This window comes from Thalia democratica, chromosome 8, assembly GCF_965202585.1.
Source record: "Thalia democratica chromosome 8, ktThaDemo2.hap1.1, whole genome shotgun sequence".
Classification (NCBI taxonomy): Eukaryota; Metazoa; Chordata; class Thaliacea; order Salpida; family Salpidae; genus Thalia; species Thalia democratica.
In genome coordinates this window covers 30,928,180-30,943,146 of record NC_139172.1, presented here as the reverse complement: position 1 = coordinate 30,943,146, position 14,967 = coordinate 30,928,180, and the positions used below count along the sequence as shown (strand labels likewise).

Sequence of the window (14,967 nt, the reverse complement as noted above, 5' to 3'; positions counted from 1 at the left end):
CTATCATAAAATAATCAACAGAAATTCTATAAAAATATCATACTGCTGCACACCAAATATTATGGCCCTTATAAATTCCCACAACAAAAAACTCACGAAAAAATCAGATAAAAACGAAAAACTTTGTAATTGTAGAATAAAAACAAACTGCCCCGTTGATAACAAGTGTTGCCTAAGTAATGTAATATATCAAGCTAAAGTCTCCACATCCGTAAATGACCATAAAATTTATATTGGTTCAACCAAAAGAACATTCAAGTCCAGATATAATGAACACAAAACCTCTTTCCCAAAACCTTTTAAAAGCAAACCCAAAAATTGTACCCAACTTGCAAATCATCTATGGGATCTATACAGTAACCAAATAAAATACTCAATTGAATGGAAAATAGTAGAATCAGTAAAATCTAACTCAAACCATACTAACATGTGCACTTTATGTAACCTAGAAAGACTCCATATAGCCCTAGCAGACAAAAGAAAAGCCTTAAACAAGAGAAACGAACTGATAACCCAATGCCCACATTACTTAAATGAATATTTATAATTTATAACTCACATAGGTATCAATTATATTAAAATATTTTATTATTTGTGCATGTATTATAATACTATTCCCATCCTCAGTCTTAAACTGTTAAAACTATTTTATTTTTATTTTTTCAAGTCTGTTGATTAGTTAAATATATTCTATTAAGATATAAGATAAATTGTGCATACATTATAATATACCCATTCCCAGTTGTAAATCATAATTATTGGAGAATTAGTACATATATTATAATTTATTTTTTTTTTTTTCTTGAGTTGAATTATTAGTAGTTTATACTCTCTTTGATTATCTCTCAACTAAATATATTCAATGTTTATCTTATTTTTTAAATTTAGCATCTGAAATCTAACCTTCATTCTATTTGTTGCTTATCTAAAATTTTTCACAAAAAGCCATTTTATACTTTGTCATCATAATACATCTGTGTTAACAATAACAACAACAATGCTTTCATAAAATTTTTTAATGCTTACTCCCTGGTTTTATTTTGAACATTATTAATTTATTATTAGAACTGTGTGCTTAATAATATGTATATACTACTCCATAACTTCTAACTCTGTAAAAGTTTTTATCTCTTTAAATCCATTAGATATCAATACCCCACAGTATACTATGGTTTAATTGTATTGTTTGTAGACTATAATTTGATAGTTTTAAAATTAAAGGTTGTCTTACATTAATATTATTCTTAATTTTTATTTATTTTTTTTAAATTTTTTTTTATATAAGCTTAACTCAAACCAATTTCTAAATATTTGTCATTTTTAATATTATTATTTTACTACAGATTTACAATTTGAAAATCCGCTCTGCGGTGAAACTGAGTAATTGTTTATTCTCAAAAATAATAAATTATTAATTATCAATCTCCTATTAGTGGATAGATTACTGTGTCTTATTTATTTGTTCTAAACTCTCTAGTTAAGTATTATTTTAGACGTATTGTTTTACTCTTTACATAACAATACATATTTTTTTTTAATTCCCAATTAAATAAAATTTGTCCGCTGTATATAAATGTGTAATACAAATTCGCAGGATTTTCGAATAACCACCCTGAGATTGTGAATACCACAAGAACATCATTTCTGTTTAAAGAGGAATTGACAAAAAAATAATTGTTCTAATGTTGTAATCTACTATTTTTTTAAAGCTTAACACCTAAAGTATGATTTTATACTGTTTCAAAATGCTGACATTAAAATGTTAAAGCTAAACTATTACATTCAAGATAAAAAATGAAAAAATAATTTATTATAGTTCACAAGTTTGTTGTGTGATTTTAACTTGTACTAATTAATCTTTGCGCTGCTGTTTCAAATAAAAATCTAAAGAGTTATAAATCACAGCAATTTACGCACTAGCAACTTATACTTGAAAATCAATTTAATTTACAAGTTTGGCCAACTTGAAAACAATTACAGGCTTCCTAAATTTTCAATAGTGAGCCATCTTTACACTTTAAAGTGGCTCAAGTGCTTTTTTTTTGTTAATTTATTAAAAATTCACACCAAAAAACCGATTTAATCTGTATCATGTAAGTTTTAATAGACTTTAAAAAATTATCTTAGAATTTTTTTTTCTTTGTGCTGCTATTTCAAAAAAAAAAATTTTCATTGCCAACAGCTTATAACAGTTATCTTCATGAATGAACCACTTTAAATTTCATGATACATTGATTTGCTAAAAATTTCAAACAAAAATATTTTCAGTAACTTAATTCTTTCAAGTTTATAAGTACTTTAATCAAATGATTTTACTTTAACTTCATAGATATATAAACTGTTTTCATTTAAATTTTATTCAGTTTATTGAGATTTACATTAAAGAATATTTATCAAGTATTCACTTTAAACTATTTTTATATATATTTTTTTAGTGAACAATGTTTTACCATTGAGATTTTTTCATTATTTATTTAGTTTAAAAAGTTTGTTCAAACTACATATACTGTTGACTGATTGCATTGTGGTTTAAACCTGATGATTTATTACTTAAGCAACTTCATATCTTAAAATAAAACTTTTCTTTAACAAGCCTTTGTCAAAACTGTAAAATTAATTTCAATAACAGACACTATACTGGCTTGGATTTATCATGATAAAATATTGTTTTGGCATAATATGCTTGAGTTTTTTTATTTGATCAGCAATCTTTAAAGTTTACATATTTTGGCTTAAAAATCATATCACAAGATACTTTTATTTGACAATAAAATAATGAAACAGTAAGTTTTAATTTGTTATAAAATATTTCAACTGTTGTCTTTTCAGTTTAAATTTTAATTTATCCATAAAGAACTTTGCTCTTCAGTCAGTTTTGTATAATTTAATTTATTCACTTTCAAATGAGATTTTTTATTGTATTTTGTTACTTTTATTGTACTTATGATGTTTTTATTTTGTGGTCCATAATATGTCATCAACTTTATTGGTAAAAACAAAATTTTACATTTTTTACTGACTTTTCTTTAATTATCTTACAATTGCATACTACAGTATAAACATAAAACAAAAACCTTTTAATTACAGTCTTTAAGATTAAACTAGTGAAACTCAAAGGTCTAAAAAATAATTCATAGTTGCAAAGACATATTTAAGTTTACTTTAGATATCAAATTCCTTTTTTAAGATAATTATATTTATTTAAAAAACTTTTTGTACATCTTAACTTAAATTTAAGCATTTTATACTCATTTTATTTTACATGCAGCTAAACATTTTCTGATAATTAAATTGTATCCAGAAAACTACACAGACAAAAGCCCGAACACAGGAAGATCATACAACCAAACATATAAACAACCTTAGAGTTAAGTTTCAAAAAAAAACACACAAACTTGTACAAACAACATAAAAAATATTTATTTAGTTTGAAAGTTCATTTTCAATAAACAAAAACCACACAAACTTGTACATGGACGGCACGAGTTCCGGTTTCAGCTCCATGCGTCCCTGGTTGAGAACATGTTGCGCCAGAGTGGTCAGGTCGTAGCTCTTGCACCTTATCAGCTCCTTGGCGGAAATCTTCAGATCGCACAACACACGCCCGGATGTAACCAGGCGATCAACCATCTTGGTGAAGCCCTGCATGTTTACAACTATTCTCAAATAAGATATGTTGTTGAATGTATATTTTGATTACCAAAAATTAAAATAAGTAGTTTAAAAAACTCATAACTGTAAGAGTCTATTTTTTTTTTAAATTAATGTGACATCAGTCAGAATATTTTTTGTAATTTTAGGTTGAAAAAAAAGGGTTCTAGTTGGAAACTTGAGCTGCGTGTCCCTTAAAAACTTTGCATTTCTCTGAAAGCACCTTTGAATTCAAGTAGAAAAAAGCAATTGTTTACAATAAAAAAATAAATGTCTTAATAATTTCGAGATATAGTGTTTTTTAATAAAATAATTCAAACATTAAAAAATCAAACACAGTTTTCAATAGAAGAAATCCTGTAGTAAATAAGTAAGTATAACACCTAGCTTGATTCGCTTGCCAGCCAATGTGGCCTTAGTTTATTTATTATTAAAATGTATTACTAAAAATTCTAGTGTTCCAATTTGATAAGAACTCCTTTTAATTTAAGCCATTTAACCTTTATTTTGATTAGAAATTATGCTCAGATTATTTTGCAATAAATTTTTAAATCTTGTTTCCTACCATGCATATATGTAGTTGAAAATAATTGTATAACTTTAAGTGTTGTATTAAGTAATATTCAAAACATCATTTATTTTAAAGTCTGGTTATATGTTAAAAAATATATTTTAGGTCTTTTAAATACATGTATTTCTAATATACTCTTTTATATTCAATTCTAACTAAGAATACAATTTATTTTTGTCAATTATTTATATCAAGTGTTTAAATATAGTCAAACTTTACTATTTTTAAACATTTAAACTTAATTTTGGCTCACTTCTTTATACCTGGATGTATTTTAATACTAATCATTATATATTTTTTTAAATTTTATATATAAAAACACATAATGGGGTTTTGAAGTCATGGATATTGATGGTTATTGTTGTTTTAGTCATTAAATTATTTATTAAATGTTTATCAAATTATGAATTCTACAATAATTAACTCTTGATATTGAACCTCTTTTAATTAAGCTCTAGGTATAAAAGCTAAATATTAGTTGTAATTTTTTTAAGAGTTTGAAAAGGTATTGTAATCAGTTCCATTAAGTTTAGAATGAGATACAGGTTTTTTCTAACTAAGAATACAATTTATTTTTGTCAATTATTTATATCAAGTGTTTAAATATAGTCAAACTTTACTATTTTTAAACATTTAAACTTAATTTTGGCTCACTTCTTTATACCTGGATGTATTTTAATACTAATCATTATATATTTTTTTAAATTTTATATATAAAAACACATAATGGGGTTTTGAAGTCATGGATATTTATGGTTATTGTTGTTTTAGTCATTAAATTATTTATTAAATGTTTATCAAATTATGAATTCTACAATAATTAACTCTTGATATTGAACCTCTTTTAATTAAGCTCTAGGTATAAATGCTAAATATTAGTTGTAATTTTTTTAAGAGTTTGAAAAGGTATTGTAATCAGTTCCATTAAGTTTAGAATGAGATACAGGTTGTTTTAAAAACTGAAAAATGGTATACACTAATACTAATAACAATTTAAACACATTGGTAAAACTTTAGAACAGTAACAACAACTACAAAGAATTAAATATTAAATACTTTAAAAAATGTTGTATCCAAGTAAATGTTTAATTTGACTTAAACTTACAAAAAATTATTAAAGAGAAATTTTACTCAGTTTTGTTTCATAGTATTTAAAATGATTTAACTTGTTAATTAAATAACAAGATCAATATAAAACATTAAGCTAATTTGTTTTTGAGTTGTAAGTTTATAATTATGAAACAAAAAAAACATTCTGGTGTAATTTTACTTTTTTAGATTTTTGGAACTGCTTTACTTTATTTATACAAAAGCTTTTACTTCAGAACTATCTTCAAACTAAGGTTAAGGTCATTTTAAGCCGTACAAAATCACAAATTATTTTGACATGTTTACAACTTAAGCTCGACAAAAGATGTTATCAGTTTGTAATCCTTCACAACAACTAGATTTTATTGGTTTTTAAATAGTAACTCCCCTTTCTGCTACTGAACTTACAGTTTCACCAATAAAATTCCAATATGTTAATAGCGGAGTTGTAAACTTTTTCAGTAAATTCAAATAAAAAGTTTGTCATAATTTACTATAAATCTCATCATCAGCCATATTTATAACAAAAAGTATGTGCACTTTTCTATTTTTAGAATTTTATTTTTTTAAAGATCAAATAAAATAATGATATTCATATTCAAATTATGTTTAGTCTAACAAACTTACATACAGATTCAAACGCCTTTTCAGTTTCCTCAAACAGAGAGCGCGAAAGTACCTTTTGCAGATTTTTCAGTGTTTTACAGTGGAACTAAAACAGAGCGGTGCCACTATTTTCACACCAATCTGTTCTAGTTCCATTGTAAAAAGCTGGAGATTTTTATAAGTACTTCGGTTACGTGCGGAAAATACCAGCATCAGAAAAGTTAACAAATTACAAACCTTCAACTTGGGCATGAACTTTCTTTTGAGCCTGCCCAATCTGGACCAGTTGTCCACGTTGTGCTTTGACATTCTGGTTAAAAGGACGTCCAATGTAAAGTCCACCAGATCGTGACCCATAATCACATCCGGGTCTATCTGTGAAAAAAAAATTCAAAAAATTTTAAACATTTGTTTCAATTTAATGAAAAAAAAGTTTCACTAAAATATCGTTTTTTTTTTTTAATAATAGAAAATCTTTTTACAGTGATAAAAAAGCTTTTTAAGCACCATTTATCTTAAATTTAATTTTGTTTATTAAAATATATAATAAGTTATTTACTGTTCTACTGTTTTCTAAAAAAATTTTTTGTGCATTTTAGGTAGTACTATTTTTGTTTTGATGAAAAGATTGACAATTAGCATTTTACAAACTTGACTAATGGTGCAGAAAAAAACACATTTTAACTAATTTCCAGATTTTTGCAATTAGTTTTAACCACCTTTAAAGTTTAAGTAAAAACAAATGAACATTTTTTCTAACTTTGTGTCATTAGCATACTTATACTGAAGACAAAATATTAACATTTTATTCCATAGTAACCTTGTATAATACGTAAACAAACCATTTTATTATATGAAACTGTAATAGTACTAAGTGATTTTAACCAATACTTATCTTGTCTTAATTGTGTAACAAACAATTATATTCAGATTTAAAAAACTGAATATTCCAGTATAACTGTTCATGAAGCAGCTATTTTTGTTATTCTCTTTAATACAAATACAATATTGATAGTAAAAATATATAAATGTTTAACAAGCAAACCTGTGCGAGCTTGGCCAGGAAAAACTTGAGCAGATCTTTTTCATTCATCGATATTGATACGTCATAGTTCTTTTTCTTGGCCTCGTCTTTGAAGTCGAACGGTATCAGACAGTTCTTTGGTTTGGTCAGCGCTGAGAAAATTACAAAGTTTTCAGAAATTTATCACGCAACCAACAATCACACGATCACATTAAAGCAACATTAAATATTAAGTAAAATCTTGGTTAACCTTAATTTTAAAATTTGTTTTAGAATAGTTGTAAATTATTAAGCTCACAACTCAATTATACATGCAACATATAACTTACAATAAGTTTAAACAAAAAATGATGGTACAAAATATTTTGATTATCAATACTTGTGCTTGTATGAAACTCAAAACTTTTACATATTAAAACATTTTAAACAAAACTTTAACTGTTTCACTTGCATAAAGTTTTCATAAAATATGCTGTCTGATGCTGTCTATAAGAAAAAAATCCTATCTACATTTGTATACAGTTTTATAAGTTGTGTATGCATTTACACCATGTATTATTAATTTTATTTTTTACAATGTTATTTTCTATTCTTAGCAATCTATATTCTCCTTACTACTATGTATAACTTATTTTCATATCAGACTAACTATCTGAAAATTGATATTTTTTTAAATCATGTTCAAGTTTTTAACCATCAAACTGGAAATATTCAACTTTTTCTGTTAACTTATCTTTTATTTGTGTCTAAACAATAAATATTTCTGTTTGCAACAATTTAATTAAGCTTACTAAAATTATTCAGAAAATGTTTAAATTCAGCTAACATAAACATAAATACTCCTTTATATATTTGTTTCATAAAAATACACTCTGGCGCTGTTTACTTACAAACCTAGCTTTTAACCAACCTTCGTCTTTACGGAAACAATAATTAATTGATAAAACTATATTCTAAGGTAAACCTTCACTGAAATTTGCGGACAAATTAATTCATATTTCTGACAATAAATCTAAAAAACAAGCTTACTTGAAATCTCTATAGTATCTAACAAATCTAAAATTCAAACCATTTAGTAATTTCAAAAACTTTTAATAGCACCATTTACAGACGAGTCAGTGGCAGGAATAAATCGGGCAAGACCTCGTGCAATTACGACACAATGAGATCGGTATTAATACGTCACAGAGGTAAGTAGTTGCGCGAGTTCTTGCCGAATGTAGACCTCCTTGTTTTCTGCGTTTCTTGCTGCCATGGTGGTGGTTGGGGCGTGTTGTCATGGTGATGCAGTGGGGCCCTGGCGTGTATTAGTGCAATACAAGTTGGGTGAAACTTCGTCACCTGTTGCCTTGCACTAACCCACACCAGGCCCAACCGCTCAGAATGTACTAAATATTCAACCTTTTCAGCTATTAAAATTCAGTAATTAAATTTGACTAATTAAGTTACAGTAACTAGATGGTTAAAATATATTAATATAATACTAGAGTTTATTGTAAACCAACATTTTTCAACCATCTTCTTTCTGCTTGGTAGGGTTTATGGTCAGCCTGATGCGGGCGGAATTTCCGTGCAATACACCAGCTGTTGTGACGTCACAAAACACGCAAAAGATGTCTTACACGAACTCCCGCCTCCATCCGACTGCCATTTAATACATACGTCTTCGTTTCACCTCTTTAAGCGGGCAGCCGTGGTCGGGAATCTCTTATGCAATAGCCGCCAAAATTCGAGCTATAGCACAAGAGAAATCCTACCCACAGCCCCCTCGAGAGGTGAGCCTCTTGGTGGAACGTCACTTCAAATTGTCTGCCTAGGTAGTAGTAAAATTTTTCCCAACTGTGGATGAAACCTTGAAGAAGTTTGTGCAAACAGTCCACGGGGAAACTAATTGTGCAATACAAAATATTTTCAATGTTTTGGGTTGCCCAATGAGTTTCCTCGCAGAAAATTGCTCATTTATAAGCCCAATAGTAACAGATATATAATAGTTATGTTATTTACTTATTTTAATTAAACAAGAAACATCACTTACACAATGTTGAAGTCTTCTTCAAGATTTTCTTTGTGAAGTGTGGTCCTCTGTCACAGGGGGTCATTCACTTGTGCAATAGTTACCATGACAACCGATGCACAAGAAAATGACTAACAGTGACAAGGATGCGATTCGCCTGTAAATGGTGCTACAAATGTTTACGCCTGATTATCCTGCCCCCTTTTTATCCTGATTTAACTTCAGTTTTACAACTAACTACTGCTAACTACTAATGACAAGACTGCACTGAGCTTCACACTGTACTGAACTGTTTTATGTGCTTATCTGTCAATGTGTTATTTATAAATGTGAAACTCACCAAAGAAGGTGCTGTTGAATGCTGGTTTTGGAGCTGGCTTGTCCACTGGAAACGCATTGTGTATCAGTCCTGCAATTCCAACAATCTGTTGATTAAGTATGCAATTTTTTTTTTTAGTATAAAAACACTAAGGTTATTTCAACAGTCATTTATTTAAAAAACACTCCTTAAATATTTATAATCCATAACAAACCTCGTTCTGATTAGTGTTGTGGTTGGGAACCGTGACCAGATTGATGGTGAGAACGGAGAGGGGCGGGACTGAAGTCAGTTTGGTGTCCACTGTGACGCTTTTTGGAGAATTCACTTCCAACTCAAACTTGCTGTGGCTCATAAACGATCCTAAATGGGCTGTAGAAACATAAAAGATGTTACTGATATAAATTGTTTTATAAAATACCTTTAACTTGGTCCTATTTATACCAAAGTTTGTTTTCAAGCAATCAATTCAGCACACAACTCACCTTTTGACACAAACTTGGTGATGGTTAGCCAGCTTGGTCCCCTAATCTTCCTCTCAAGCAGCAAAAGTTCAAGGGCTGAGGAATTGTTGCCAAAGACGTGGGAGAAAGTCTTGCCCCTCACGTTTTCATGGAAACGACCATACTTTGCTGGGTAGGAAATCTGCAGGTATTGAGTCTTGTCCCTGGGCACATCATTTGCAGCAAACACATTTCTCATCTCAGGCATCTGTAGATTAATAATTTTAATTCCAATCTATTTTTATTAACTAGTCAATTGTTATCAACTATATTTCTAAAGAATTTACCTTTGTCCTGTATGTGAAATCGTCCCTGGAGCTGACTTTAAGGCCATATTTGCTCTCAATATCCTCATTGACTTCCTGGTAAACTTCAGATATCTCATACCTTTCACCGTCTCCCTTTTCTTTAGGCAGCAGGTACAACATCCTGTCGATGTTCTTGACAACCACCGTGCAGCTGAGGTACCTGTCAGACTTGTCGCAGTGGACCTTGCCAAACAGATAGACGCAGCCAGGCTGCTTGTACTGGTCTTCGTAGGCGTCCAACCAGAAGAACTTCAGTACCTGTCAATGAAATCAAGTTTATTTTTCTGGTGGAGTATAACTGCCTTATACTACCAAATTACTCACAATTTTATGTTTTATTCTTCTTAAGAACGACAAGAACAAGAGTTTTTTTTTACTTTTTTCAATAGCTATTAATTCTTACTTATAAAAACATTATTAAAGACCGAGTTAATTTTATAATGCCAAAACTAACTTGTTCACCATTCTCAGTTTTTACTGGTAACTTTCCATGCTGAACTGGTATGTTATTGGTTTGCTGCTGGACGTTTTGAAACTTCAACTTTCCATCCCACTCATGTTTGGGCTGTTTGGGCTCCTAAAAAGTTCAGATTGAATTTAAAGCTTCATTTGCAGACTTGTGGCTAAAACTATTTTTTAGTATTACACTCCATCATATAACTTTTTTATTACCTCCGATATTTATAAGCTGTTAAAACTTGATAATGAAAACTTATCTATGAATATCTGATAAATTCTAGAAAATTCTGTAAGTTTAAAACACTTTCTTGAGTATAAGATTATTGCAAAAATAACTAACAATTTTGATTTCCTTCTTAGGCACAGGAGCATCAATTTCCAGGATGTCATCATCGAAATCAATGTCGGCGAAATCATCATCATCAAAATCATGATGGTGAGACTCACTTGCAGCAGGTTGCTCAGCTTCCAGTTTAATTTTCTTCTCTGGTGGAGAGTTGTCATGTACCATGGGCTCAACAGAGTCAAAATCATCTGGCATTTCCATCATTTCTGCTTCAAATTCCTCCTGAAAGCAAAATGTCTATAAAAATTTCTGCCAACATGTAGAATCAAACTTTTAGATATTTTTTCATTTAACTTTAAAAAACAGCATATTGTAAAAACAGTTTCAATTTATTAGAATTTATAAACATTATATTTAACTTTCAATACTTACATTTATTTCAACAGGTTCATCAATTGGTTTCCTGATCAATGGTGGAGGTGTAGGTGGCTTGGCAGGAGACATTTTCACCTGCTGAGGTCTGTTCTGCTTCATTAAGCTTGTTGACACCCTCTTCTTAAGCTGGGGCTTCCTCCACTGGCTGCTGGTTGAGGGGGTCTGTTTCCTAGCAACCGGCTTCCTGTGGTGGGTGTATATTTTAGGTTCTTCTATGACATCATCAGAGCCACCCAGTTCTCCCATGATGTCATCAAGCATGTCATCTTTCTTGAATGCCTCTTTTTTTGTTGTCTGAAAATTGATTAAAAATTTATTTAATTATGTCTTCCAATTTTGAATTTAGTTTTGATTCATTGATAATTTCAAAATTTTTAGCTTCAGCAGTAGTCAATTAATACAAACTTAAGCTATATTTAAAATTTAAAACTTGATACTCTCATCTAACTTATCCCTTTTTGAGCACCACATACTACATAAATAAGATTAAAACTCACTGTATGGGTCCTCTTAGCAGCAGACAGCATCTTCTGAATATCACCACTCTTGACCATTTTGCTGATTGTCTTCTTCTTTGCAGCCTTCCTCGCTGCCTTCTCAGCATCTACAGCCTGCTTCTTCTGCTGCTCCCTCCTGTTGTGTGCCCGGTTCTCAGCCGTTTCATCATCAAATATCTCCCTGCCGTCATCAATGTAGTCCCCAGTGCCATCATCTTCAATCCAGTCATCCTCTAATCTTTCCTCCACCCTCCTTGAGTATTCCTCCTCATCAACAGTCTCATACAAGTCATCTATTTGCTCTTCCTGTGGTTAAAAGTAAATTATTAAAAATTTTAGAGGTAGAATGGACTTATTATTTCAAAAAACACCATAAGAGGGTACAACTGATCTACTTACATCTCTTGTGTTTTTGGGTTAATTATTATACATGCAAATTGTTAAAACTTTAGCTTTTCTAGGCATTAGGGGTGTTCAAAACCATGTTCAAAAAAGCTGTTCTTCTTTATACTTAATAGAAAGCTAACAGCTAGGTTTAAATCAAGTATCAAAATACATTAGTGTTCTTTACTGTTTCATTATTTCTTAGGCATACATTAATATAAGCTTCAATCATATATATATATATAGTTATATATTATATATATATATATACAATTCATTTATTCCTCAAAGATTTATCAACTTATATGGATGTTTAAAAAAAATTTAAAATTAACTATACAAGTACATCTTTTTAAATTACTGATGTTGTCATTATAAAATTCATTAAAATTGCCCAGTTTTTCCATCAGGCTCAAACTTTAGCACTTTTTAAGAGTAAAAATATTCCCAGCTTGGGCTAGCTATTATAACTAATAAAAAATCTTTTCTGACAGGTTTTGACTATCTTACAAATATTAATATAAAACTCAATTCAAACAAATTCACTGCAGTTGTAGCTCAAACATGAAACATTGATTTTTTATTTAAAAAACATTTTGGTGAAACTATCAATTCAACTAACATCAGGGTTGGCTCTGCTCCCAGTCAACTTGGACTGCTGAAGTTTTTCCAGGGCTGCCTGCCTCTTGTTGTACCTGGCAGACTTTTGCCTCCTTGCCCTGCCAGATGCATGTGCTGTGAATTGTTTGTTGATCAGAACATTTATGTTATGTCATTATTTTGCTATACTTAATTGCTGGCTTACATCTATCAAGTTTGCAACACATATTGTATAGCATTCTATACATAAGTTACCATGATGATTAATTTTTTAACATTTTATGATAATTCAACAATTATTTAATATACACAATGTGTTAGTTATGATTTAAATGTCATTCACTAATATTGAGGTGGCTTAAAATTTTTGATCACTTGGTCCAAGTAGTGTTAGTTTATTTAAGATTCCAAGTTTTATTTTTTTTAATAGTCTACCTTTAAGTACAAAGTGTATTGCAGTACTGAGAGAACAATATGTTTTTTATTTTTTAAATTAATATGATGTTTGTAAATTTTAACATATATCTTTCAATAAATTTCATTTACTATAAAAAAATATTACAATTGGCACAACTAGTACTATTTGCAGAAATAGGTTAATACTAATTTCTTTTATAATGAATACTCAACAAAATTAATTATGTGATTAATAAACTTAATGTTTTCAAATCTAAATATTCTATTAAATGAGTGAAAACTTGTTCTAATATCTGTAAACATTTGTTATGTATCAGACCCCCTTAATGAACTTCACTATGGTTTTAACATTATAATGCTAATCTGTGAAAAAAAACTCAATACTCTTTATATAATTATGTCTAATTTTTACCTGATATGTATACTTAAGTTAACATTTAACATATGCATTTTTATTTCAAATTATCAATTCTATGTTTGTGGATGACCAAGTTATTAGGAAAAGCTTAAAAATTCTGCAGAGCTGAAGAAATACATGCTGTGGGTTTGCTATAACTAATGGTTAAAGGTTTTAGATGTTTAAGAGAGGCACCAATGGGAGAATTTTTCTACACAATTCGAGATGAATAAAAACTTGGATACATTAACATGTCTTGAACAGATACTGTTTGTAATATTTGCACAAATTTATGTACTGGTGTCTCTTACAAATTAAAAAAAAAATAAACAAATAAATTAAACTTAGGCTATATCTTACATTTTGAAATAGAAAATTTATCATTAGCTTAGGTACTACATTTAGACATCTCATTCTTTCAATAAGTAACAGAATTTGTTAAATTGAAATAACAATTTCATACATGAACACTTCTTAGTTTAAGATGCAGAGAGCAACAATAAGTTACTTTGTTTTAGTTGACATCTGATATTGATTAAATACACTACTTAAAGCTTACATGCATGCACATTAAGAAAAATGACAAATTGAAAATCGATTTGGAAAACATACACAAATGATATATGTACTGAAACATTTTACAATTTGGTATCAGTATTTTATGTTATAATTAGTCCTATGAGATATAGATAGACTCTAGTTGTGTAGTGATGGTAATATGTTCTTTGTAAACAGCCATGCACCAAAATTACAACATGATTTAGAATTACTGTATTCAAACTCTTAATTTAATTAATGCTATTATTTAGAATTTCTACTAAATGACATTAACTTATTAATTAATGAAATCATAGTTAAATATCAGATAAATTAATTTCTACTCTTTATTTGATTAAAAGAATTATATGGATAATTTTTTATGAATAGCCTAATAACTGTTTACTTTGGTATATATTGTCAAAATCAATCTGAACAAAATAAATTAAAGACTTACTGTTAGTTTCATTTTGAGATTTAGAAGGGGTTCCCTCATCTGAGGACATGATTTCTGAAAAAAATAGGTGGTATTTGCATAAACTTTACATAAAACAGTGTGATATCGGAATGAAGAAAATATTGTTTTTCACAAATAATAGTCTTAACGAAGTATAATATATCCTATAAGGTAATTTTAAAATATTATCAAAAGTAATCCTAAATATCTAGAAAGATTTAACAACTTACATTAGTGTGTAATTTACTTTAAAGTGAAAACTTAAAATGTAACTAGCTTCTAGACATTTAAATAGAATTTATCATTTTATATAAAACCAACGTTTGTGATAAGTTAGAAAATTATTGAGCTTTTTGTTTAATGTGTAGATTATAATAGGAACTTACTTGCTTAGCTTCCAAATTCAAATGGAA

General features: G+C 28.9%; 1 protein-coding gene across 2 annotated transcripts in view; it reads right to left on the bottom strand.

The window, feature by feature from the left end:
* Positions 1 to 14,967, bottom strand: part of LOC145842213 (DNA polymerase alpha catalytic subunit-like) — a 42,123-nt gene extending 27,156 nt beyond the window's left edge. For both annotated transcript variants that reach the window (XM_082949625.1, XM_082949627.1), the window contains exons 1-14: positions 14,941 to 14,967; positions 14,555 to 14,608; positions 12,769 to 12,881; positions 11,763 to 12,068; positions 11,263 to 11,559; positions 10,885 to 11,112; positions 10,540 to 10,662; positions 10,065 to 10,343; positions 9,760 to 9,985; positions 9,489 to 9,646; positions 9,296 to 9,380; positions 6,963 to 7,093; positions 6,155 to 6,292; positions 3,467 to 3,642 (exon numbers count right to left, since the gene is read on the bottom strand). In XM_082949625.1, the coding sequence (XP_082805751.1) occupies positions 3,467 to 3,642; positions 6,155 to 6,292; positions 6,963 to 7,093; positions 9,296 to 9,380; positions 9,489 to 9,646; positions 9,760 to 9,985; positions 10,065 to 10,343; positions 10,540 to 10,662; positions 10,885 to 11,112; positions 11,263 to 11,559; positions 11,763 to 12,068; positions 12,769 to 12,881; positions 14,555 to 14,603 (2,309 nt within the window). In that variant the 5' untranslated portion in view covers positions 14,604 to 14,608; positions 14,941 to 14,967. The remainder of the gene's footprint in view (positions 1 to 3,466; positions 3,643 to 6,154; positions 6,293 to 6,962; positions 7,094 to 9,295; positions 9,381 to 9,488; positions 9,647 to 9,759; positions 9,986 to 10,064; positions 10,344 to 10,539; positions 10,663 to 10,884; positions 11,113 to 11,262; positions 11,560 to 11,762; positions 12,069 to 12,768; positions 12,882 to 14,554; positions 14,609 to 14,940) is intronic.